The following is a 25,544-nucleotide window of genomic DNA, read 5'->3' as shown; positions in this document are numbered from 1 at the left end:
TTGATGATATTCATGCATTCAGGCAGCAAGTTGAGGTAGCCAAATTCTAAGACTTCAGGAGCCAGATCGCCAGGTTGAGCTGTTGCGGATCTGGATGCTGAATGTCGCCATGGCTCTGCGTCAAAAGCCTGGGCGTGAGGTGCAGCCTTTGATGCGGTACCACGGATAGTTCTAGAAACGTGGTGTACCATACTTGGCGTGCCCACATTGGAGCAACCAGGATGAGTGTCATCGAGTGTTGCCTCAGTTTGCGTGCCACAAGCGGTATTAGAGGTGTTGGGGGAAAAGCGTACGCAAATTTGCCTGACCAGTTCATCCATATCGCATTGCCCTGCGACTGTGGATGGTGGAACCTGTTGGCGAAGCTTTAGCATTTTGCGTTTTCCCTTGTGGCGAAGAGGTCTATCTGTGGATGACCCCACTGCTGGAAGTACGGCTGGAGTACTGATGTGTGTATCTCCCACTTGTGCATTTGGTGGCTGTGTCTGCTGAGCAGATCCGCCATCTGGTTGTCCTTGCCCGGGAGGTGTTCCGCCATGAGGAAGATGTTCCTTTGAATGGCCCACTTCCACATGCTCTGAGCCAGATGAGACAACTGTGGAGAGTGTGTTCCTCCTTGCTTTTGAATGTAGTACATGGCAGTCATGTTGTCTGTCTGGATCAACACGACCTTGTTGCACAAGTGTACTTTGAAAGCTTTCAGTGCCATGAAGATTTCCATCAATTCCAGAAGGTTGATGTGCATCCTCTTTTGTTGTGCTGTCCATAGTCCCTGCACTGTGTAATGGAGTACATGAGCTCCCCATCCTTAGAGAGATGCGTCTATCGTCAGTATTATTTGTGGTACAGGCTCTTGGAACGGTCGGCCCATGCTAAGGTTTTGTGGGTTCCATCAATGCAGAGAGTTATATGCCCGACCGCTCACCAACACTAGGTCTTTCCACTGTCCTTGAGCCTGATTCCACTGACGTGCTAGGCACTCCTGAAGCGGGCCCATATGTAGTCTGGCGTGCGGGACTATGAAGATGCAGGAGGCCATCATGCCTATCAACTGCATGAACATTCTTGCTGGAAGTGAGTGTTGGGGTCTGAACGTTTGTATCAGCAGTTGCATGCTGTTTATCCTCGCTGAATTTGGCTGAGCTTTGGCAGCCAGAGTGTTTATTGTCGCGCCCAGGTACTGTTGCACGTGGGCGGGCTGAAGATGTGACTTTGGATAATTCAGCGAGAATCCCAGACTGTGAAGAAGATGAATGGTGTGGGACATGTGGCTGGCACACTGCTGGGCCGTCTTTGCTTGAATAAGCCAGTCGTCCAGATAAGGGTAGACATGTATGTGCTGTCTTCTTAGGTGTGCTGCTACAGTCGCCAGGCCCTTTGCGAACTCCCTGGGTGCTGTCGTTACTCCGAAAGGGAGGACTTTGAACTGATAATGTTGATTTTGAATAGTGAACATGAGATACTGTCTGTGTGATGGGTGTATGGGTGTATGGGTATATGGAAATACGCATCTTTTAGATCTAGAGTTGTGAGGAAGTCTCCCTGACTGAGCAACAGCAGAACCTGTTGTAGGGTGAGCATATGAAAATGCTCTGACAGAATGTATCTATTCAGAGGCCTGAGGTCTAGTATAGGTCTGAGAGACCCGTCCTTTTTGGGTATTAGGAAATACAGAGAGTACACCTCTGAGCCTTGGTCTTCTACAGGCACGAGCTCTATGGCTCCTTTTTGCAGCATGCTGACGACCTCCTGCTGCAATAAGTGTAAGTGCTTTGCGGACATAGGACGGTGTCTTGGTGGTATGTTGGGTGGAGTAGATGTTAATTCCAGACAATACCCGTACTGGACAATGTCTCCCACCCACCTGTCTGTGGTGATGGATTTCCAGACCGGCAGGAACTGTTGTAGTCTCCCCCCGACAGGTGTTACATGGTCGGGGGGCAGTGACAGGGCGTCACTGTTTGTTATTGGCAGAGGATCTGGAACTGTTGTTTCCTCTTCCTCTGCCCTTGATGTTGTTTCCACGATATCCACCCCTTTTGTTTTTATTGTAGGTGGATTGTAAATTTCCTTTATTGTACTGTGTCTGCTGTGTGGACTGGCCTCTTGAAGGTCGTCTAGTATTGGAGCGACGAAAGGAGCCACACCGAAACTGCTGGGACTGCAGAGCCCCCATTGACTTTGCAGTCTCGGTGTCTTTTTTTAATTTTTTCAAGGGTGGTGTCAACCTCAGGTCCGAATAAGTAGTCCGGGTTAACTGGCTGATTGAGGATAGATGTTTGTATTTCTGGTTTGAATCCTGAGATTCTTAACCAGGCATGTCTCCTTAACATGACGCTAGTGTTAATGGCCCTGGCTGCAGTGTCAGCTGCGTCTAGCGCTCACTTGATAGAAGCATTTGTTATAAGCTTTCCTTCTTGGATTAGTAGTTCTGCACCCTCCTTGTACTGATCTGGTAGGTGTTGCAACAGTGTCTCAAGGGTATCATAATGGGACCTGTCATATCTGGCTAAGAGTGCCTGAGTGTTGGCAATGCACCAGATGTTAGCTGCTTGCGCTGCCACTCTTTTTCCTGAGGTTTCCAGTACTTTTGACTCTTTGTCAGGAGGAGGAGCATCACCTGTAGTTTGGGAGTTTGCGCTCTTACGTGCATTAGAAACAACTAATGAGTCCAATGGCAACTGTCCTTTTATATAAGTAGGGTCCACAGGTGCCGGTCTATATATTTTTTTCAATTCTTGGGTTTAATACCCTGGCGGGTTCTTTAAAAATGTCACCAGCATGTTTAAGGACGCTTTTTAGCATGGGCAGGGTTTTGACTGTGCGTTCTGAAGTGGAAAAGGTGTCGACCAGAAAGTCTTCCTCCACAGGGTCAGCATGTAGTTGCACGTCATGGTTACTTGCAGCTCTTTCAATGAGGGCGTTAAAGGCAGTAGTGTCCTCAGTAGGAGATGTTTTCACATTGTACACATGTGTGTCAGGGGCAGACTGTGGATCTTTTGGGTCAGTTGGGTCCGCCCATGGTTGGCTTTGATCTTCGGGATCAGTGTCCACATGATAAGGTTCATTTTCATTTTCGTCATCCCCTGCATCCACATCTGAGTATGTGGGTGAAAAAGTTTGAGGGTTTTGTCCATAGGATTGGAGTGGTTCCAAGAGAGCTGGCGATGTTGTTGAATCCCTCGTCTTTTTTAAGGGAATCCTGTATGACTCCATGGGTGTTTCTGGTATTATTTTTCTTTTATATATGGATAGTCTACCAGTTACCGAGTCGATGAACTGCCTCGACTCTTGTTCTTCAGGCTCCTCTGCAGCCTCCACTTCCATCGACACTTTCTTAATTGCTCCGATACCTTTCTTTGGTTCGAACATTTTCGGACGTTCCGTCAGTGGCAAGCCGAATTTGATTGGCGTTGATGCGGTTTGAACGTTTCCGACCAGCTTCGGTGTTGGTGCCTTCTTCGGCCCGACTTCCGTAGCCTTATGTTTGATGCGTTGGAGTGACTCCAACACTTCTTTGGCCATGAATGGACTCGGCTGCGTCGACTTAATAGGGTCCTTGGAGCCAGTCTTTGTTTTGTCCGCAGGCTTGGACCGAGGATCGAACCCTTCCTTTGGTTTGGACCTTTTGTGAGTGTCGATTCCCTTCGGCGCCGGCTTTGTTGGCTCGACAGCCTTGACTTTGGTGTTCGGCGCCCCGATCTTCGGCTCGATGACCTTTTTTTAGTCTCTCGGTATCGACGGCCTTTTTTTGTTTCTTCGGCTCCGAGGGTTTCGAGACCTTGGAGCCGACGAGCGCCAGCTGCTCTTTCGGTTTTGGCAGTGATGCTTTCGGTTTCGATTTCTTAGGATCGACCGATGGCGGTTTCGATACCGATGGCTTTGTATATACGTTCGAAGCCGGGCCTGTATGCGGGGCTGTAGAAGGATTCTGTAGATCTTGGGAAAGGCCTTGTAGCGATCCCTCAACCTGAGCCTTATTGAGAGGTTCATCGTCGGCCCCCGTATCGACGGTTGGGCCTAGCTCTTCGCCTGAGCTATCTTCTACGGCCCCAAAGGCCTCTGCGTCGTCTCCTACCTCATCGACGTTTTCGTCTTCTTCTAATACTTCTACGACTTCGGCGTCATACTTTGTCATGGTCCGAAGCCGGATCCGAATGGTCTTCCTGATCCTCCAGATCAACGACCTCTTCGTCTTCGGTACCGAAGATGTTTACTGGAACAGGCGCTGACTTTTCGACTCCAATCGAGCTACCATCGAATCCGAAGAGTTTTCTTCGACCTGAACGGGGCACAAGCCATACAGTTGGCTTCGTTGTGATCCAGAGACAGGCACTTGTTACACACCTGGTGGACATCGATGTGCGGGTACTTTGCATTACAAAGTGGACACCTTTTGAATGGGCTTCTTTCCATTGTGGATCGAAGATCGGGTCGAGTGTGGAAAAAAACGGCTAATTTGTCAATGTCCTCTCAAAGCAAAGTTATCGGTACAGAACGAGAAACAATACCGACGGTGTCGAAAGCCTTTTGGCTCTGTAGAAAATGTTCCTAACTTGAGCTAAGATAGTAACATCCGAACCCAATGGCGGAAAAAATCAATCTGAGGATGGAAGGGATGCCCATGCGCACTGTAGTCCAGGGGAGGAGCCACCTATCTCGTGATACTTCGAAGACTCTTCCAGGACAACAATGTGCAATCATCCGGACCCAACACTAGGCAGCGATCTATGCACAGATATGAATTCAGCAGCACACATGCCTCAAACTCTTGAGCACCGAGGGAAATCCAAGGAACGTTCTAGAACCGGAGCAAAGCAATAGACGTCCAAATATAATTGGCGGAAAAAAATATAACAATGGAGTTGATGCCCATGCGCACTATAATCGAAAGGAGTCACCAACCTCGTAACTGAAAAGACTTCTTAGAAGAAAACAAAGTGCAAACATCAAGACCCAACACTAGATGGCGAGCTATGCACAGCATGTGATCTACAGCTCACATGCCTGAAACATCTTTTTTTTGTGTTTTTCGAATTGGAACTTTTTTTCATAAAGAGTGAGGATAATACTTGAAAAATTTCATCTTTCAGAGGTCTGGCTCTGCACAAACATTTTCCTGCAGAAATGGAAGTAATTATGAATTAAGTTCTCATCTGCCATCTTGGTAGAAAAAGAAAAAAAAATGGTATCAGGACTAAATATTGTTAAATACCGTGTATATTTGATCAGCCACTCTTCCCTGGAAAAAAAGCATGTTTATTGAACGTATTAAATTCTAACTTTCTTCATGAAATAATTTGGTTCAAATTCATGTCATTTACAAATGAAAGGCCGAAAAACTAGAAAAGGAAAGTTTAGAACATGATTTAAAGCAAGATGAAAGGAAATATGCAATAAAATTAGACTCTCTGAAAGACATTCAATGAACAGAAATCACTGTATGTGTGAGTCGGTAACAATATTGGAACCACAAAAAAGTTTACAGTGCATGAAGACTCGCAAGCAATTAGTAATTCCGCATGTTTTAGACAGATGCAAATTATTCAGAAAAAATGATATGAAGAAACTTTTTAAAGTATTGCTATCAGACTCAAATCAATAAAGACTTACTTTTTGAGGGCTATTTCCAGAAGACTGAGTGGGCTCGTGAACAGGGAATTCAGTTTGGATAAGTTCAGTTCCAGTTTGGTCCATATCAGCACAGTGATAATTAACAGCTGCATAGGCCTAATAGGAAAGAAGAACAATTGTTACTTACCTGTAAACAGGTGGTTCTCCAGTATTGGTGTCTTTCATAGATTCACATGCTTGAATATTCCCAGTCGTCGGAGTAAGAGTCCCACGGTAAATAAAATAGCAATAAATACTAAATATAATATCCTGGGGCCCACACCAGACTAGGGCCAATCTCAAATTAGTACAGACCACTGGGGGTATCGCCCGGATGATGAAAAGCTCCACATACCGTCCGCTGGGGGCCGCTCATCCAGATCTACAAGGCACAGGCCAGGGGTGCTATCATGTATGGGGCGGAACTGTGGGGCCATACATCCTCCCGCAGTCTGTCTTTAACCGAGAACAATTTTATCAGACAGATAGTTGCACTACCGCCCAGCACCCCGCTTCTTCCTCTGAGGATGGATCTGGGACTGAGACCAATAGCTGACGAACTAGGTCTCAGACCCATAGTCTTCTGGCGAAGGCTATGGAGTAGCGAAGAACTCTCTACTTATAGGGCAGAACTGAGGGAGCTTCTAACCCATCCTAAAGCGTTACAGATCCCCTGGTTAAAATATATACAAAAATCCTGTGCAAGTCTGGGGTTCCCTGACCTTTGGTCCGATCCTGCCAATGCCTCACTAAATATCCCACGGAGAGCTTCGGTCAATGTCTACCACGAACAGAAACTAGCCTTGGATTGTCAGGGTGAGGGGTCACTAACATCTGTATTTGCGCAAAGCAAGGACTCATACAGGCTGGAGAGGGTCTTGGACGCTATGTCCCCCGCGCTGGCCAGGAAGCTATTTCTCCAATGGAGATACGGCACATTGCCTCTGCGATCTTTCACTAGCTCCTGGTCAACACCGCCATCCACCAAGCAGTGCCCGGCATGCAATGGTGCTGAGGAAAGCGACTTACATGTGGTCCTGTTTTGCCCAATATATAAGGCAGCTAGGAAATATTGGCTCCTCCCACTTATTAGAAACCTTGGTTGTAGGGAGTATCTCCCGATGTACAGAATCTTAAAATCCGATGTCTCAAGTCCACTTGTGTTTGCACTAGCAAAATTTCTTACCAATGTCTGGCACACTCGCACCCGTAATCTGAAGTCGCAGGCTCCCACCTAATTTTAAGTTTATAAATTTTAAATGTAACTCCAGTAGTACCTAATTCCTAGATTGGAAATATTTTATATTAAACAAATATGTATCTACTGTTTATGCTTGATTTTACAATGGTTGTAATATGTTTTTACTGTATATCTTTGATGGTCATATGGCCGAAATAAAGATTGATAAATAAAAAAAAATATATATATATATAATATATATAAAACATATATATATATATATAATCAGGAGAAAAAACCTGAAATACATATTAGAGAAGGCATACACTGCCTCACCAAAATTCTACATAGGAATGCATGGGAAAGGAAAAAACCACATGCAGCCTATCCTTGTCATTATGTTGGTCCAAACTGAAGCCAATCAGGCGACAGCAGCCCTCTAGAACCTTCTCCTCAGAGCTCAGCACCTCAGATTTTCGTAGCACAAGAGTGACCAAAAGAGACTATGAGGAGAAGAGAGCCTTTGAGGGGAGGAGGGAGGGTCACATGTGAATCTATGAAAGACACCAATACTGGAGAACCACCTGTTTACAGGTAAGTAACAATTGTTCTTCTCCAGTATTAGGGTGTCTTTCATAGATTCACATGCTTGAATATAGAATAGATAGCAGTCAGTACCAAGGAACAAAGTTTCCATAAACACAATGCATAATAAAGACTGAAAATGTATGTGTATGATGCACATAAATATATACACTTATATATCAAACAGTCAATAAGCATATGGAAACTAAAAGGAGGAGGGTAGAACAGAGGCTCATCTTATTGAAAAAGATTACGAAGCACAGCTTGTCCTACTGCGGTATCCCCTTCCTTCATGGCACCCAGACAGTAATATTTTGTGAACGTGTGCCTGCTGGACCACGTGGCTTCTCTGCAAATCTGATGCAGCGGTACACCGGCAAAAATTGCAGTAGAGGACGCCATGGATCTGGTGGAATGGGCCCTTACTGCAGACTGCAATGGTTTGCCTGCTTTTTGATGGCAGAAGGCAATAGCCGAAGAAACCCAGCGGGCTATTGTAGGTTTGGTGACTGGTCGTCCCTTGTGAAAACGTCCATAGGCGACGAAGAGTTGGTCAGATTTTCGGAACTGGGACGTTCTGCTGATGTAGAACTTCAAGCACCGCTTAATGTCTAAGGAATGCAAGCGTTGTTCCGCGGGAGACTGTGGATTAGCAAAGAAAGACTTCAGAATAACGGGCTCATTGATGTGTAAATCTGAAGGTACTATAGGAAGAAAGGTTGGGTTTGTGCGTAGCAGTACACAATCCGGCTGAAACTGAAGAAATGGTGGTTTGATCGCGAATGCATGAATGTCACTCACTCGACGCGAAGACGTCAATGCAAGAAGAAGTGCAACCTTCCAGGTGATGTACCTGAGGTCAGCTCTATGTATTGGCTCAAATGGAGCAGTCATTAACTGTGATAAAACAATGTTGAGGCGCCACGCAGGATGAGGACGCCGAACTGGTGGAAATTTACGAAAGAGTCCCTTGAAAAATTGGCGTATTATCCTAGAGGAACATAGGGAGGTGGAGCCATCTTTGCGGAAGCGTGAAATTGCCACCAGAAAAACTCTTAAAGTAGCATGAGACAATCCTGACTGAGCTAAATGCAAGAAGAATGGGAGGAGCTGAGCGGGCGTTGCACGCAAAGGATGCACACCAGCAGCCGCTTACCAATGGCAGAAACGTTTCCATTTCAATTTGTAAGTCTTTATAGTTGAAGGAGCCCTGGCTTGAGCAAGGATCTCTCGACATTCTTGAGGAATGGTTAGACATGCAAATTCACAGTGTTCAGGTTCCAGGCTGATAAGCTCAGAGAAGAGGGGTCCGGATGGTAGATGAGACCCTGTCCATGGAAAGAAGATCCATCCGAGGATGAAGAAGGATGGGCTTGCATTGGGGCAGAAGGAGCAACTCCGAGAACCATGCCTGCCGTGGCCATCTAGGAGCAATGAGAAGGATGTGGCAGGGTTCTCTCCGTATCTTCCAAAGCACTCGCTGCACTAGAGGGATTGGAGGAAAGGCGTACGCAAACAGATTCGACCAGTTCATCAAAAGGGCATTGCCCTGAGACCCCTTGTGGGGATGCCAACTTGCGTAAGATGGGCATTTGAGGTTCTCTGGCGTTTCAAAGAGATCCAGCGCCGGGCGACCCCATCGGTGAAAGATCATGTTGAGTGTCGGTTGATGTAGTTCCCACTAGTGGGTTGATGATCGGGATCTGCTTAGGGAATCCGCCAGGAGGTTGGACAACCCCGGAAGATGAACTGCAGTGATCGTGATTTGGTGATTGAGTGACCAGTCCCAAATCGCCTGTGCCAGGCGAGAGAGCACCGGAGATTTCGTTCCGCCCTGCTTGTTTATGTAGTGCATGCAGGTTGTGTTCTGTTTGTATTAGAACAGACTCTCCTTGCAGCACGGGTTGAAACGACTTCAGCGGTAGGAAAACAGCCATGAGCTCCAATTTGTTGATGTGCCAGGCTTTCTGATGTAGAGTCCATTTTCCTTTTATAGACAGGTCCTGGAGGTGCGCCCCCCATCCCTCCAGAGACGCATCCGTGGTTAGTGTAAGATCTGGAGTTTGATAGGAACAACATCCCGCTGCGAGATGCGATGGCTGTGTCCACCATTTGAGCGCTGCTCTCATGCGAGTCGTGACACAAATCAGATCGTTGAAGGATCCGGTGACCTGACGCCACTACCCGCCTAATTCCTCCTGAATAGGACGTGTCCGTAGTCTGCAATGTGGGATGAGAGAGATGCGCGACGAAGCCATACCCAGAAAGGACTTCAACAGTCGAACTGAAATGCACTGTTTTGACGGTAGAAGAAACACTAGACGAAGAATCTTCTGTTGACGTTCCAGGGAGACAAACGCCTTTGCCCCCGTGATGTCTAGTGTGGCCCCTAGGAAATCCTTGCAAGTTGCATGTTGCAATTGGGACTTTTCCAGGTTGATGGACAGACCTAAGGAACAAAACACCCTCTGACAAATTGAGGTATGGTGCAACAGTTGTGAGCGGGACTGCGACTTTAGGAGGCAATCGTCGAGATATGGAAATATCTGGACACCTTGGAGTCAAAGAAAAGCCATGACCGGAGCCGATATCTTGGTAAAAACTCGAGGAGCGCAACGGAGTCCAAATGGTAGGACCTTGAACTGGAAATGCTGTTGCCCCACATTGAATCGTAGAAACTTCCGATGACCTTGGTGTATTTGGACATGGAAGTAGGCGTCTCGGAGGTCGATAGTCGCCATGACATCTCCGACGCAAGATTTCTGTAAGCGTCAACATGCGGAAAGATTGAGTCTTGAGATATTGATTGAGCGCTCTCAAGTCCAAAATGGGTCTCCATTCTCCGTTCTTCTTGACAATTAGGAAAAAAACGGGAATAGAACCCCTTCCCTCTCCGAGACCTTAGTACCACTTTTACCGTACCCTTCTGAATCAGAAGGCGAACCTGATGAAAGAGTTCTTTGAGGTGCGGGGGTGGAGGCCCGGAAGGTGGCGACGGAGGAGGTATCTCGATGAATTCCAAAGCATGGCCTTTGTCTACAATGTCGAGCACCCAACGGTCTGTGGTGATGGAGGACCATTGAGAACCAAACAGAGATTCGACCTCCAATTTGCAGAGTTAAAGGCAAGTCATTGTCGTTTGTTGGAAGTTCCTCTGTAAGTGGACTTTCCTCTATAGGTCTTGGCTGGCTGTTGACGAAAAGATTGTTGACGGTTTCCGGAGAAACGCTGGTTGCTTTGGTTGTAGGAGCGATATTGATTGCTTCCTCCTCGAAAATTGGAATTAGTGCCTCGTCCTCGAGCACCCCGAAAGGGCTGTTTCTTAAATTGAAGCGTACCTAAGGCACGTGCAGTGTCCATGTCCTTCTTTATAGATGTCAATGCTTCATCAATGTGCGCTCCGAAGAGTGATTCGCCATCATAAAGCATATCAAGAATTCTTGCTTGTACCTCCTGACGGAAAGAGGTTGAGCGCAACCAACCTTGCCGACGTAAGACGGCCACTCCAGCGAGTTGTCGAAATCCAGTGCAGGCCACATCCACTGCACAATCAATCTATTCCTCGGATGTTCTTTCACCTTCCTGAAGAAGCTGTTGCGCTTCTACCTTAGAGGCATCCGGAAGTGAACGCCACATAGGCGGACATATCTGCCCAAACTTGACGGTCATATCGACCCAAAATGGCCATAGCATTAGCCACTCGCACAGTAGTGGAAGAAATTGATGAAAATTTGAGACCTATAGCATCAAAGCGTCGGCCCTCACAGTCTGGGGGAGCCGTGATAGTAGATGCAGGATTCCGCGATCCTCTCTCAGCTGCTTGCGAAACAACAGAATCAGGCTTTGGCTGGCCCGTAAGGCATGCCGGAGATCCCACCGGCGCCTTATACTTCTTCTCTAACTTCGGCAATTGTGCCGGTAAAGAGTTTGGGGTCTTCATGAGTTTCACCCCTTCAGCCCAGATGAAATCTATTATTGGAACAGTACGAATCTGCTTAAATGGCTGGTTCTTAAAATCATATAAGAAACAATCCTCCTCTCTTTGGACTCAAGGCAACTTGAATCGTTGTGCTGCTCTGTCCATCAATTGATGGAAGCCTGCAATATCCACCGGAAGAGAATCCCCTGGCGTCACCTGAGATGGCGATGGTGTCTGTGCCCGATAGTCATACCACTCCGCCATCTGATCATCACCATCCACATCTGTAACTTCACCATCCTCTTGCTCAGGAGGGTTCTAGTCATCATCATCAAAGTTGCGTGAACCTGAATTGAAGTGTTCCTCTGACTGGTAGAAGGCAGTGAAGGTTCTGGAGGAGTGGTAGACGGCTCCGTAATCGGGGTCAAAACAGATTGAACAGTAGCCACTTGAGGAGATGGAGGAAAACGGCGATTATAGTCATCTAACATATTTTGGAGGCTTGAAATAATTGAGAATGGCAACATCGCAGCTGGCATTTGAGTCTGTATGTCATCATGATGGCCGTACTGTTTCTCCTCATCATTACTGAAATCCTGACACTTTATTATTAACTCTGATGGACTTTGAGCCTCTTGAAAAGCTTCATGGTCCTGCCCTTCAGACTCCTGATCTGAGTCCGTAGCGAACAAAGGAGAAGGTGGAAGAGCCATTTCCAATTTGCTGGAAGACAGCGGCAATAAGGGCAATGAGGCAAATGAAGACGGTGTCACTGTGACTATATCTTGAGATTTTGACGTTGACGACAATCCATCCGTCGACGGAGCCTTCGTAGGCATAGACGGTGCAATGGTCTTTGCGGTCTTCTTACTTGAAATCGCCATTGAAACCGTTGTCGATGAAGACATCGTCGACGGGGACATTGTCGACAGCAGTGGAGCCGTCGACGGAACCTTCATTGACGTCGATGACGACGAAGTCTTCTGTTTCATTTTCTTCGTCGACGGGAAAACTGTCGACGGGGCAGTCGTCGACGGAGTAGTCGCTGAAGGGACAGCTGTCAACGAAACAGACAATGGCGTAACACTCGTCGTCGAAGGCGTCGACGAAATCAACATCTTCAAACCTTTCGTCGACGACGATCGGACTGTCGATGACGGAGGTTTCTTCGTCGAAGACGAAATTGGGATGATTGATGAAACATTGGTAGAGCTTAGAATTAGTTTCATCGACGACGAAGACGTCGACGAAGGGGCTGTCGAAGATCCAGATGCAAGCGTTGTCGTTACCGTCGTCGTCAACTTGGAACCAGATACAGTAAATCTCGTAGACGGAACTGTAGACGACACCGTTGTCGACGGAAAATCAGTTTTCTTCATAGAAAAACTGGAAGCAGATGCAGAAGGAGCCTGAGAGCTAGGTCTTGTGGGCCCAGAAGTGGTAGGAAGTGGTGAAGACACAGCAGGGGTCAAGGAGAGAGACATCCTCTTCTTTTTCAAAAATGGAGAAGGCACCTCCTGCACACTACCACGCTTTGAAGCTGCTTTAGAATGGCCGGAGATTAGAGTTTCAGCATCAGAAAGTACATTGTCTTTATCCTTTAGCCTCTGAAGCCAGAGTAGTAAACGGCCTTCTCTGTCTTTTAAACTATTTGTAGAGAATGTTCTACAGAACTTACAACTCCCCACCTCATGGTCAGGGTAAAGACAGTAAGGAATATGCTACTTACCAGTATGCATCTGTTCTTGGCATAGAGGGCTGCAGAGTGGTACATTATGAATAGATCGCCATCTGGTGTTGGGCTCGGATGATTGCACTTTGTTTTTCTCTTGGAGAGTCTTTTGTATGTTGGTGACTCCTCCCTTAGTTGGTAGTGCGCATGGGCATCGGCTCCATCCTTAGATTGTTTTGCCATAGTAGGGTTAGATGGAGTAGTATAGTAGAATACAGATAAGAGTGCCCATGTAAGTGTATCTAAATAAGATAATGTTTGAACAGACACAGGTTTCCGGGGAGGCTGGGAGGGCATGTACCACTCTGCAGCCCTCTATGCCAAGAACAGATGCATACTGGTAAGTAGCATATTCCGTTCGAGGCATATGGGCTGCAGATGGTACATTATGAATAGACTATACAGCAGTTCTCTCCCTAGCGGTGGTCGCCCGTGTCTGTTGCAACTGTCTGAAACAATGTTTTTAATACTGCTTGTCCCACTCTAGCTTGTTGTGTTGTGTGCACATCTACACAATAGTGTTTTGTGAAGGTGTGCGGTGTAACCCAGGTAGCCGCTTTGCATATGTCATCTAGTGGAATGTTTCCCAGAAATGCCATAGATGCTCCTAGTTTACGTGTAGAGTGAGCTCTAGGAGGAACAGTTAATGTTCTCTTTGCCTTTAAGTAGCATATTTGAATGCATTTTACAATCCATCTGGCAATGCCCGCTTTGGAGATGGGATTGCCTTTATGTGTGGGAGAAAACGCAACAAATAGCTGTTTTGTCTTTCTGAAAGTTTGTGTTCTTTCTATATAGTACAATATAGCCCTTCTAACATCCAGTGTATGTAGGGCTCTTTCAGCTACTGTTTGTGGTTTTGGAAAGAAAACCGGTAATTCCACTGACTGATTGATGTGGAATGCTGAAATAACCTTCGGTAAGAATTTTGGGTTTGTTCTAAGAACCACTTTATTTTGGTGTAACTGCATAAATGGTTCTTGAATCGTAAAAGCCTGCAGTTCACTTACTCTTCTAAGTGACGTGATAGCTATGAGGAAGGCCACCTTCCATGTGAGGAATTGTATTTCGCACCTATGCATAGGTTCAAAGGGTGGCCCCATTAGTCTGGTAAGCACTATGTTAAGATTCCATACTGGGGAAGGTGGTCTTCTTGGTGGAATGACTCTTTTGAGTCCTTCCATGAAAGCTTTAATTGCTGGTACTTTAAACAGTGACAGATGTTGCCTGTTTTGTAGGTACGCCGCTATGGCTGCGAGATGAACTCTGATAGAGGTATATGCTAGGTTACATTGCTGTAAGTGTAGTAAATAGCAAATGATTTGTTTAGTGGATGCGTCCAGAGGGTTGATGTGCTTACTGTTACAGTGTATAGCAAACCTCTTCCATTTTGCTGCATAGCATGCTCTGGTGGTAGGACGTCTTGCTTGTTTAATGATTTCCATGCATTCTGGTGGTAAATCTAAATACCCAAACTCTATGACCTCAGGAGCCAGATCGCTAGGTTCAGTTGTTTGGGATCTGGGTGCATTATTTCTCCATGGTTCTGTGTAAGATGCATGGGTAATAACCTTAGCTTTTGATGTGGTACTTGTGAGAGTTGTAGCAGCGTGGTGAACCACGGCTGTCTTGCCCACGTGGGTGCCACTAGTATCATTGTCATTGAGTGTTGCTGCAGTTTCCTCACCAGTAATGGAATTAGTGGTAGAGGAGGGAACGCGTAAGCAAATTTGTTGGACCAATTTATCCACAGTGCATTGCCCTGGGACCTTTGGTGTGGGTACCTGGATGCGAATTGTTTGCATTTTGCGTTCTGATGATTTGCAAACAGATCTATCTCTGGTTGCCCCCATTTTTGGAAGAATGGCTGTAGTATTTGGTCGTGCAGTTCCCATTCGTGAACTTGTTCTGACTGTCTGCTTAGGATGTCTGCTATTTGATTTTGAATTCCTGGTAGGTGCTCCGCTAACAGGTAGATTTTTTGAGGAATGGCCCATCTCCATATGTCCTGTGCTAGTTTGGACAGTTGAAGAGAGTGTGTCCCCCCCTGTTTTTGAATATAATACATTGCAGTCATGTTGTCTGTTCTGATCAGGACTGCCTTGTTTGTTATTTGCATTTGGAAAGCTTTTAGTGCTAGAAATATTGCCAATAGTTCCAGGTGGTTGATGTGCAGTTTCTTTTGCTGCGCACTCCACTTCCCCTGTACTGTGTATTTGTCCATATGCGCTCCCCATCCGGAGAGCGATGCGTCCGCTGTTATTATTACTTGTGGAATTGGCTCTAGGAACGACCGTCCCTTGGAAATGTTTTCTGTGTTCCACCACTTCAGAGAGCGATACGTCCGGTCGTTTACCAACACCAGATCTGTAATCTGACCTTGAGCCTGATTCCACTGTGTCGCTAGACACTCTTGTAGTGGGCGCATTTGTAGTCTGGCATGTGGTATTAGCAGTATGCAAGAGGACATCATGCCTAATAGTTGCATAAACACTCGTGCTGGTAGTGAGTGTTGTGGTTGAAATCTTTGTATTAACCCGACCATTGTCTGTACTCTGATTGGGTTGGGGTATGCTATTGCCTTTTCTGTGTCTACTGTAGCCCCCAGGTATTGCTGGATCTGGTTTGGTTGCAGGTGTGATTTTTTGTAGTTCACCGTAAACCCTAAGTGGTGCAGCAGTTGAATTGTCTTCTGTGTGTTGTGAAGACATTCCTCCTTTGATTTGGCCTTTATTAGCCAATCGTCCAAGTATGGGAAGACATGTATTTGTTGTCTTCTTAGGTGTGCTGCCACCACAGCTAGGCATTTTGTGAAAACTCTCTGTGCTGTTGTGACACCGAACGGAAGGACCTTGAACTGGTAGTGTTGTCCTTCTAACACAAACCTTAGGTATTTTCTGTGGGCTTTGTGAATTGGGATATGAAAGTAAGCGTCTTTTAGATCCAGTGTAGAAAGAAAGTCCCCTTTCTTCAGTAAAGGGAGTACTTGTTGGAGCGTGACCATGTGGAAATGTTCCGAGTTTATGTAAGCATTGAGAGGTCTGAGGTCTAATATTGGTCGTAGGGACCCGTCCTTTTTGGGGATCAGGAAGTATAGAGAGTATACTCCTGTTCCTTGTTGATCCTTTGGGACCTTCTCTATTGCATGCTTTTGTAGAAGTGCTAGCACTTCTTCTCTTAACAATGTCAGATGATCTTGACTCATTGGACGCTGTTTGAGGGGGATGTTTGGTGGGGTAGCTGTGAGTTCTAGGCAATAACCATGTTGGATAATTTGTCTCACCCACTTGTCTGACGTGATGTTTTCCCAGACAGGTAGGAACTGTGATAGACGTCCCCCGACCGGTGTTATGTGGTCTGGGGGGAGATCTATGAAGTCACTGTTTTGGTGTTGAGGCGTTGCGGTTGTTATTATTTCCGCGGCCTCTACCCTTATTGTTGTTACCTCTGTAATTACCTCTTGAATTACCTCTGGGTGATGTTGGTGTGAAAGATGTGGATTGCTGATTTGTTCCTGTGTTTTTTGAGCCCCCTCTATAGGTGGATCTACGAAAGGAACCTCTGTGCGTTGGCTGTTGCAATGCTCCCATTGACTTAGCCGTTTCTGTATCTTTCTTCATCTTTTCTAATGTCTCGTCTGTACTTGAACCAAACAATGTCTTCTGATCAAATGGTCTGTTCAGTAGGGCTGTTTGAACTTCTTGTTTGAATCCTGAGATTCTAAGCCACGCGTGCCTTCTTAGCATGACACTAGTGTTAATAGACCTTGCTGCAGTGTCTGCTGCGTCTAATGCACACTTAATGGAAGTATTTGTTATTATTTTCCCGTCCTGTATTAATTGGTCTGCCTTCTTCTGATGTTCTTTTGGAAGATGTGTGAGAAGTTTTTCTAACTCATCATAATGTGCCCTGTCGTAACGTGCGAGTAGTGCTTGTGTATTAGCTATACGCCAGCTATTCGCTGCCTGTGATGCTACTCTTTTGCCTGATGCATCTATTAACTTTGACTCTTTATCTGGTGGAGGAGCCTCTCCTGTAGATAATGAATTTGCTCTTTTACGAGCGTTTGAGACCACCAGCGAGTCTAGAGGTACATGCCCTCTAATAAATATTGGGTCCTTTGGAGCCGCTTTGTATTTCTTATCGATTCTTGGGTTTAACACCCTGGCTCTCACTGGGTTTTCGAATATCTCTTCTGTATGAGTGAGAAGACCCTTTAGCATAGGAAGAGTACCTGATGTTCTCTGTGCACTAGGTAGAGTCTCTAACAAGAAATCCTCTATCTGAGGTTCTGTGTGCATATCTAGTTTGTGATATTTTGCTGCCCTATTAGTGAGCTGCACAAAACCTGTGTTATCATCAGGTGGTGAAGGCTTTGAGGGGTATAGCTCTGGGTCGTTGTCCTCATCTGACCCTACATCGTAATTTTCCCATGGATCTTCCTCCTCTTGGATAGATTCGTCATCCCCTTGAGGTTCTCCCTCCCCTATATCACTGTCTACATCTGACTGAGGTGTAGATGGTCTTGGTGTGGAGGGTGTAGGAATATGTGGCCTATTGTGAGGAATAGGAGAAGAGGGTGTGTCTCTAGGACGAGGAGAAGCAGGAGGAGTTATGTTCGTCCCCATTGTTCTCTTTTTTGAAGGAAGAGGTTTATCTTCTGACTGTTCACTCTTTCTCTTCTTCGTGACCACTTTCCCAGTCTGTGGGTCAATAAACAAGATCTTTTGTTTGGGATCTGTTTGTTGCTCTTGAATCGGTACCGAGGGTCCTGGTTCCGAGAGCTGTTTTTGTTTTCTATCTTCTTTCGACACCGAATGTCTGCTCGATTCCGACTTTTTGGGTATCGAGTGTCTTTTGGGCGATACATCATATTTCTTTTTCGACATGGAGTGTTTCGATACCGAGCTCTCCTTTGTATGCAGCCTCGGTGTCGAAGTCGATGACGCCCTTTTCTCGGATCCGACGTGGTGGGATTCCGAGTGTTTCGGTTTCAGTTTCGGTTTCGTTGCCGGGCCCGAAGGCGGGGCGTCGGAAACTTTTTTCAGCGGTTTGACCGGGCCCGAGGGCGGGGTCGTTACCGCACGGGGTCGGTTTTTCGGTAAGGGGACGTCGTCACTCACGGTTTGTTGCTCGAAGAGTTCTTCAACCTCCGACTGGTCCCCTTCCGACCCCGACTGGTCCTCTTCTTCCTCGATTTGTTCGTCTCCGAACAGCTCCGGGATTGCCTCCGCCTGCATTCTGGAAGCCTCGTGTCTTCGAGCTCGACGATTTCTAATCGTTAGCTTGGAGGAGAATGCTGCGCAGGCTTCGCAGTCCCTGGATTCGTGTTCAGGCGATAGACAGAGGTTGCACACCTCGTGTAGGTCCTTGTGTGGGAACTTAGCACCACACGATGGACATTTCTTGAATGGAGTCCTTTCCATGGACTCCGGGCTTGACTGCGTCGAGAAAGGTCTCCTGTTCTTCGACGTAGATCCAAGTTTTTCTCTTCTATTTTGAATTTGTAACGCGTCGGAATGGAAAAGAACGCGTTCGCTAACAATACCGTCGAATTGGAAAGGGAATACGCGCCGAAAAATCACTTTCTTCTGAAGTTGATCTGGAGCGTCTCGATCTTCATCCGAACCCGATGGCGGAAAAAAACAATCTAAGGATGGAGCCGATGCCCATGCGCACTACCAACTAAGGGAGGAGTCACCAACATACAAAAGACTCTCCAAGAGAAAAACAAAGTGCAATCATCCGAGCCCAACACCAGATGGCGATCTATTCATAATGTACCATCTGCAGCCCATATGCCTCGAACATACACTTACTGTGTGGGTCCTCAGAAAAAAGTCTTAGCTTTCCACAGGATGAACAAGCTCTGAAAAGAGATTTCTTACTTGTAGACAAGTTGAAAAACAGGAAAAAACTTGAAGAGATGAGAAAAACTGAGAAGAGCTCAGGGAGACTCCCTTACAGACGACGTGCGGTGGAAAATCTGAGGTGCTGAGCTCTGAGCAGAAGGTTCTAGAGGGCTGCTGTCGCCTGATTGGCTGCAGTTTGGACCAACATAATGACAAGGATAGGCTGCATGTGGTTTTTTCCTTTCCCATGCATTCCTATGTAGAATTTTGGTTAGGCAGTGTATGCCTTCTCTAATATGTATTTCAGGTTTTTTCTCCTGATTATATATATATGTATATATGTTTTATATATATTTTATTTAGTATTTATTGCTATTTTATTTACTGTGGGACTCCCACTCCGACGACGGGGAATATTCAAGCATGTGAATCTATGAAAGACACCCCAATACTGGAGAAATGCCTAATTTCAAGAACAATGTAATATTACTTTAACTACTGCAAAACCCAACAAAGATCTGTGTTTTGTCCACAAAGAGAAAAACATACCCACAAGTTACAAGTTGAAAGGCTTCATTTGTAAATGATTCAGTTCAGTTTCAGTTTGAAAGCTTTTATTTGGTTAAGTAAATCAACCATATAAGCAAAACAGTCATAAATCGATCTTCACAATAATAGAATTACAGAAGAAACGAGATAATAGACAATATATTCTTAAAATTCTTAGACATATAAAATCCTGGTACAATAAAGACAAGTACAAACTGCATAAATAGACCCTGGCGATTTGTATAAACTTGTATGATCCTGATGCAAAAAGTGCAAGTGCAAAGATTACATAAAATACCCTGTTGTTCATGTGATCAAATATCGTTGATCATTGATTTCCTAATACTAATGGCTTTCAGAAGAAATGTTGCTGTATAAAAACACTATCCTGGTTCCTTTAACCTAAAGAGCAAATTCCTAGGATCTTTATTGGATCTTATGTTATAATATAAGAAGAACGGTTTTGGATACATTTCCTAAAATTGGAATACAATTTGCAAAATAATAACATACGACAGCAGCTGTGGCGGGAGACTCCGTCACATGGGCATGACTGGGTAGAACACTGTTTAAGGAACAGGAAAATTGACAAGATGATGTATAGTACCCAACCTTAGTCGTGTTAACACAAAGCGATGTGATGCTTTTGTCACGACTGACAGGTAAGTTTGAAACCCCTGTTTAAAATCCAATTGCAGATAAAAGATGTAAGTTGTTTGGTTCTTAAGAACACAAGAACGGGCCTCCATTTTGTGAGCTAGTAGGGTTGATTTTATCTCATTTCTAGCAACAAAATCTGCACATTCAGGATCCAATTGGATATCACAATTGAACAAAAGTTGAAACCAATGAAAGATATAGTTAAACCAAGGGATTCTTGAACAATTCTCCATTTTAAGGCAATCCCGTATTATAGATTGAGTAAGGAATATGCTACTTACCAGTATGCATCTGTTCTTGGTATGTAGGGCTGCTGACATTCATATCTGTGCATAGATCGCCGCCTAGTGTTGGGTCCGGATGTTTGCACATTGTTGTCCTGGAAGAGTCTTCGAAGTATCACGAGATAGGTGGCTCCTCCCCTGGACTACAGTGCGAACAAGCAGGGGGAACACGCTCACGTACTCGGTCGTTAGAAGCACAGCGGATCTGGCATTGGCTTCTGGCTCGCAAGTTGTCCATCAAGCAGTCCACCTCCCAGGAGAGCAAAATGTGAGGGCGGACACTCTAAGCCGTCATTTCGACGACAGGGATGAATGGGTCCTCCACGACGCAGTAGTAGAAGAGTTCTTCCAATCCTGGGGTCGTCCCTCCATCGACCTGTTCGCGGACGACCAAAACACCAATTTCCGAGACTTCGCCTCCAGGTTCTACCGGCCAGGATCGAGAGGGAATGCTCTCTTGATCGACTGGTATGGGGAATTTGTGTACGCTTTCCCACCCCTTCTGTTGATTCCAAAGGTGGTGAGTAAGCGGACACTCGTGCACAACGATGATCCTCATCGCCCAAGACTGGCAGAGGCAATGGCGGTACACAGACCTGCTTCACCTGTCAGTGACTCCTCACAAGAGGCTACCATGCAGGCCGGACCTGTTGTCCAAGATGAACGGGAGGATCCACCATCCCACCCTTCCGTCACTGAGCTTGGCAGCATGGCTCCTGAGGTCCTACAATACGGCCACCTAGGTTTGCCAGAGGACTGCATGTTCATCCTGAAAGAGGTAAGACGTCCCTCCACAAGACATTCGTATGCATGCAAGTGGAAGAGATTTTATATGTGGTGTATACAGAATGGTCATAATCCTGTGCAATGTCAGGAAGACGCAGTTCTTCCTTATTGTTATATCTGGCTAAAGCAGGTTTAAAGTTTAATTCTATCAAGGTGCACCTAGCTGCTATAACCGCTTATAGGCGGATACCTTCTCAAACCTCTTTTTTCCAGTTACCATCTGTAAAGGACTTCCTGCAAGGGTTGAAAAAAGTGTACCCTCCAGTGCGTCCTCCTTCTCCTCTCTGGGAGTTGAACCTGGTGCTAACGAAGCTAATGGGTCCGCCTTTTGAACCCATTCATAAAGCTACTTTACAACATCTTTCCTGGAAAGCAGCTTTTTTGGTGGCAATCACGTCAGCTCGCAGGGTGAGCGAGATTCAAGCTCTCTGTTCCTCTGAACCCTATGCGGTGTTCCATTTGAATTGAGTGGTGCTACGGACGCATCCATCTTTTCTGCCTAAAGTGGTGTCAGATTTTCATGTAAATCAGACCATTTCTCTGCCCACTTTCTTTCCCAACCCCTCTACTCCAGCTGGGAGGGCTCTGCATTCTTTGGACCTGAAAAGAGTTTTGAAATTCTATCTGGATAGGTCCAAGGTTATTCGTCACTCTGATCAACTGTTTGTTAACTATGGATCGATCAGAACAGGTCATTCAGCCTTGAAACGGTCTGTTTCCAGGTGGATCGTTTCGTGTAACAAGCTTGCTTACCAGTTAGCGCAGAAAACTCTTGTTTTTTTTCCTAAAGCGCATTCCACCAGAGGTAGAGCTGCGACTGCGGCTTTTCTCCATAATGTGCCCATGTCTGAGATCTGTAAGGCGGCGACCTGGCGGTCCGTCCATACATTTACCAGACATTACTGTCTTGATTCAGACACTAGAGCAGATACCCAGGTAGGCCAGGCCTCCTTGCGGAATGCAAATGCTACTTACCAGTATGCATCTGTTCTTGGCATGTAGGGCTGCTGACATTCATATCTGTGCATAGATCGCCGCCTAGTGTTGGGTCCGGATGATTGCACATTGTTGTCCTGGAAGAGTCTTCGAAGTATCACGAGATAGGTGGCTCCTCCCCTGGACTACAGTGCGCATGGGCATCGACTCCATCCCCAGATTGTTTTTAGCCATTGTGGCCGAGATGGAGTGAACTTTGTGAGTGATGACCATGGCATGAAATGCATGTAAACACTGCAGCTGCTGCAGGCGCCGGGGAGGAGGGCGGGCGATATGAATGTCAGCAGCCCTACATGCCAAGAACAGATGCATACTGGTAAGTAGCATTTGCAGTTCGAGGCATGTGGGCTGCTGAATTCATATCTGTGCATAGAATACATAGCAGTCCCTCCATTAGCGGCGGCCGCCCGTGCCAGCTGCAGCAGTTTGGAAAAGTGTCTTGAGAACAGCCTGCCCTACAGCTGCCTGCTGTTTAGAGTGCACGTCTACACAGTAATGTTTAGTAAATGTATGTGTGGTAGACCATGTGGCTGCTCTACATATGTCCTCTAAGGGAATGTTTCCAAGGAAGGCCATAGAGGCCCCCAACTTTCTGGTGGAGTGGGCTCTTGGTGGAATTGTAAGAGTTCGTGTAGCTTTTGCATAACAGATTTGAATACATTTCACGATTCACCTAGCAATACCAGCCTTGGAAATAGCGTTACCTTTGTGGTGTGACGCAAAGGCAACGAAAAGATGCTTAGTTTTTCTAAAATCCTTGGTCCTGTCAATGTAATACATTAGGGCCCTCTTGACGTCAAGGGTGTGGAGCATCCGCTCCGCTAGCGATTCAGGGTTTTGAAAAAACACTGGCAACTCAATTGTCGGGTTTATGTGGAATTGAGATACAACCTTGGGTAGAAATTTAGGGTTAGTGCGGAGCACCACCCTGTTAGCATGTACTTGGAAAAAAGGTTCTTGGATGGTGAGTGCCTGTAACTCACTAACACTCCGTAGCGATGTAATTGCTACTAAGAAAGCCACCTTCCAAGTCAGAAACTGAAGCTCACAAGAGTGCAGTGGCTCAAAGGGAGAACCCATCAGCCTTGTAAGACCACATTGAGGTTCCATTCCGGAGCTGGTGGTGTCTGTGGTGGAATGACCCTTTTGAGTCCTTCCAGAAATGCCTTGATAGCAGGAACCTTGAAAAGTGATAGGTGTTGCCTATTCTGGAGGTATGCGGCCATTGCAGACAGGTGAATGCGGATGGAAGAATACGCCAAATTGCATTGGTACAGATGGAACAGGTAACAAATGATGTTCTGAATGGAAGCATCCAGCGGGTCAATGTCGTGGTTTACACAGTAAACGACAAACCGCTTCCATTTAGCCGCATAACATGCTCTAGTAGTGGGCTTCCTTGCCTCCCGAATGATGTCCATGCAATCGGGGGGAAGATTGAGGTAGCCAAACTCTAGGACTTCAGGAGCCAGATCGCCAGGTTGAGCTGTTGCGGATCTGGGTGCTGAATGTCGCCATGGCTCTGCGTCAGAAGGCTGGGTGTGAGATGAAGCCTTTGATGCGGTACCACGGAAAGTTCCAGAAACGTGGTGTACCATGGCTGGCGAGCCCATGTTGGAGCAACCAGGATGAGAGTCATCGAGTGCTGCCTGAGCTTGCGTGCCACCAGCGGTATCAGAGGTGCTGGGGGAAAAGCGTACGCAAATCTGCCTGACCAGATCATCCACATCGCATTGCCCTGTGATTGCGGGTGTGGGAACCTGGCAGCGAAGCTTTGGCATTTTGCGTTCTCCCTTGTGGCGAACAGGTCTATCTCTGGAGGACCCCACCTTTGGAAGTACGGTTGGAGTACTGATGGATGTATCTCCCACTCGTGCATTTGGTCGCTGTGCCTGCTGAGCAGGTCCGCCATCTGATTGTCCTTGCCTGGGAGATGCTCCGCCATGAGGAAGATGTTCCTCTGAATGGCCCACTTACACATGCTCTGAGCCAGATGAGACAGCTGCGGAGAGTGTGTGCCTCCCTGCTTCTGAATGTAGTACATGGCCGTCATGGTGTCCGTCCGGATCAACACGACCTTGTTGCACAGATGTACTTTGAATGCCTTCAAGGCCATGAAGATCGCCATCAGTTCCAATACATTGATGTGCATCTTCCTTTGCTGTAGTGTCCATAGTCCCTGCACTGTGTAGTGGAGTACATGCGCTCCCCATCCTTGGAGAGAAGCGTCCGTCGTCAGGATAATCTGTGGCACAGGCTCTTGGAACGGTCGGCCCTTGCAAAGGTTTTGTGGATTCCACCAATGCAGAGAGTTGTACGCCCGACCGCTCACCAACACTAGGTCTGTTAGTTGCCCGTGAGCCTGAGTCCACTGACGTGCTAGGCACTCCTGGGGCGGACGCATATGTAACCTCGCGTGCGGGACGATGGAGATGCCGGAGGCCATCATGCCTATCAACTGCATGAACACCTTCGCTGCAAGCGAGTGCTGAGGTCTGAATCGTTGGATCAGTGTCTGGATACTGGCGATTCTCACTGAAGTTGGCTGCGCAGTGGCTGCCAGAGTGTCTATTGTCGCGCCCAGATACTGCCGTATATGGGCGGGTTGGAGATGGGATTTTGGGTAATTTAGCGAGAATCCCAGATCGTGCAGGAGATGAATGGTGCGGGACACGTGGTCGGCGCACTGCTGTTCTGACTTTGCCTGAATGAGCCAGTCGTCCAGATAGGGATAAACGTGGATGTTTTGGCGTCGTAGATGCGCCGCCACAGTCGCCAGGCACTTTGTAAAAACTCTTGGCGCTGTGCTGACCCCGAAAGGCAGAACCCTGAACTGGTAGTGCTGGTCTTGAATTGTGAATCTGAGGTACTTCCTGTGTGAAGGATGCAGGGGAATGTGAAAGTATGCATCCTTGAGATCCAGCGTAGCCAGGAAGTCCCCTTGCTGAAGCAGAGGGAGAACCTGCTGCAACGTGATCATATGGAAGTGTTCTGACAGAATGTACCAGTTGAGGGGCCTGAGGTCCAGGATGGGCCTGAGGGATCCGTCCTTTTTGGGGATTAGAAAGTACAGAGAGTAAACTCCTGTTCCCCTTTCTTGCAGTGGCACAAGCTCTATTGCCCCTTTTTGCAGCATGACTATGACCTCCTGCTGCAACAAGTGCAAGTGCTCGCCGGACATAGGACGGTTTTTTGGAGGTATGTTTGGTGGAGTGGAAGTAAGTTCCAGACAGTAACCGTACTGGATAAGAGATTTGACCCACCTGTCCGTGGTGATTTCCACGCGGGCAGGAACTGCTGGAGTCTCCCCCCGACCGGTGTTGTGTGGTCGGGGGGCAGTGACAAGGCGTCACTGTTTGTTGGCGGTGGAGGACCTGGAGCTGTTGTT

The 25,544-nt window shown here is 46.7% G+C and overlaps 1 protein-coding gene across 1 annotated transcript in view; it reads right to left on the bottom strand.

The window, feature by feature from the left end:
* Window positions 1-25,544, bottom strand: part of DAZL (deleted in azoospermia like) — a 787,422-nt gene that overhangs the window by 283,725 nt on the left and 478,153 nt on the right. The window contains exon 9 of the mRNA XM_086940080.1: window positions 5,614-5,730. Within this exon, the coding sequence (XP_086796206.1) occupies window positions 5,614-5,730 (117 nt within the window). The remainder of the gene's footprint in view (window positions 1-5,613; window positions 5,731-25,544) is intronic.

Source organism: Lissotriton vulgaris, chromosome 10 (genome assembly GCF_964263255.1).
Source record: "Lissotriton vulgaris chromosome 10, aLisVul1.2, whole genome shotgun sequence".
Lineage (NCBI taxonomy): Eukaryota > Metazoa > Chordata > Amphibia > Caudata > Salamandridae > Lissotriton > Lissotriton vulgaris.
Note: the sequence above shows the minus strand (reverse complement) of the source record. Positions and strands in the feature narration are given on the sequence as shown.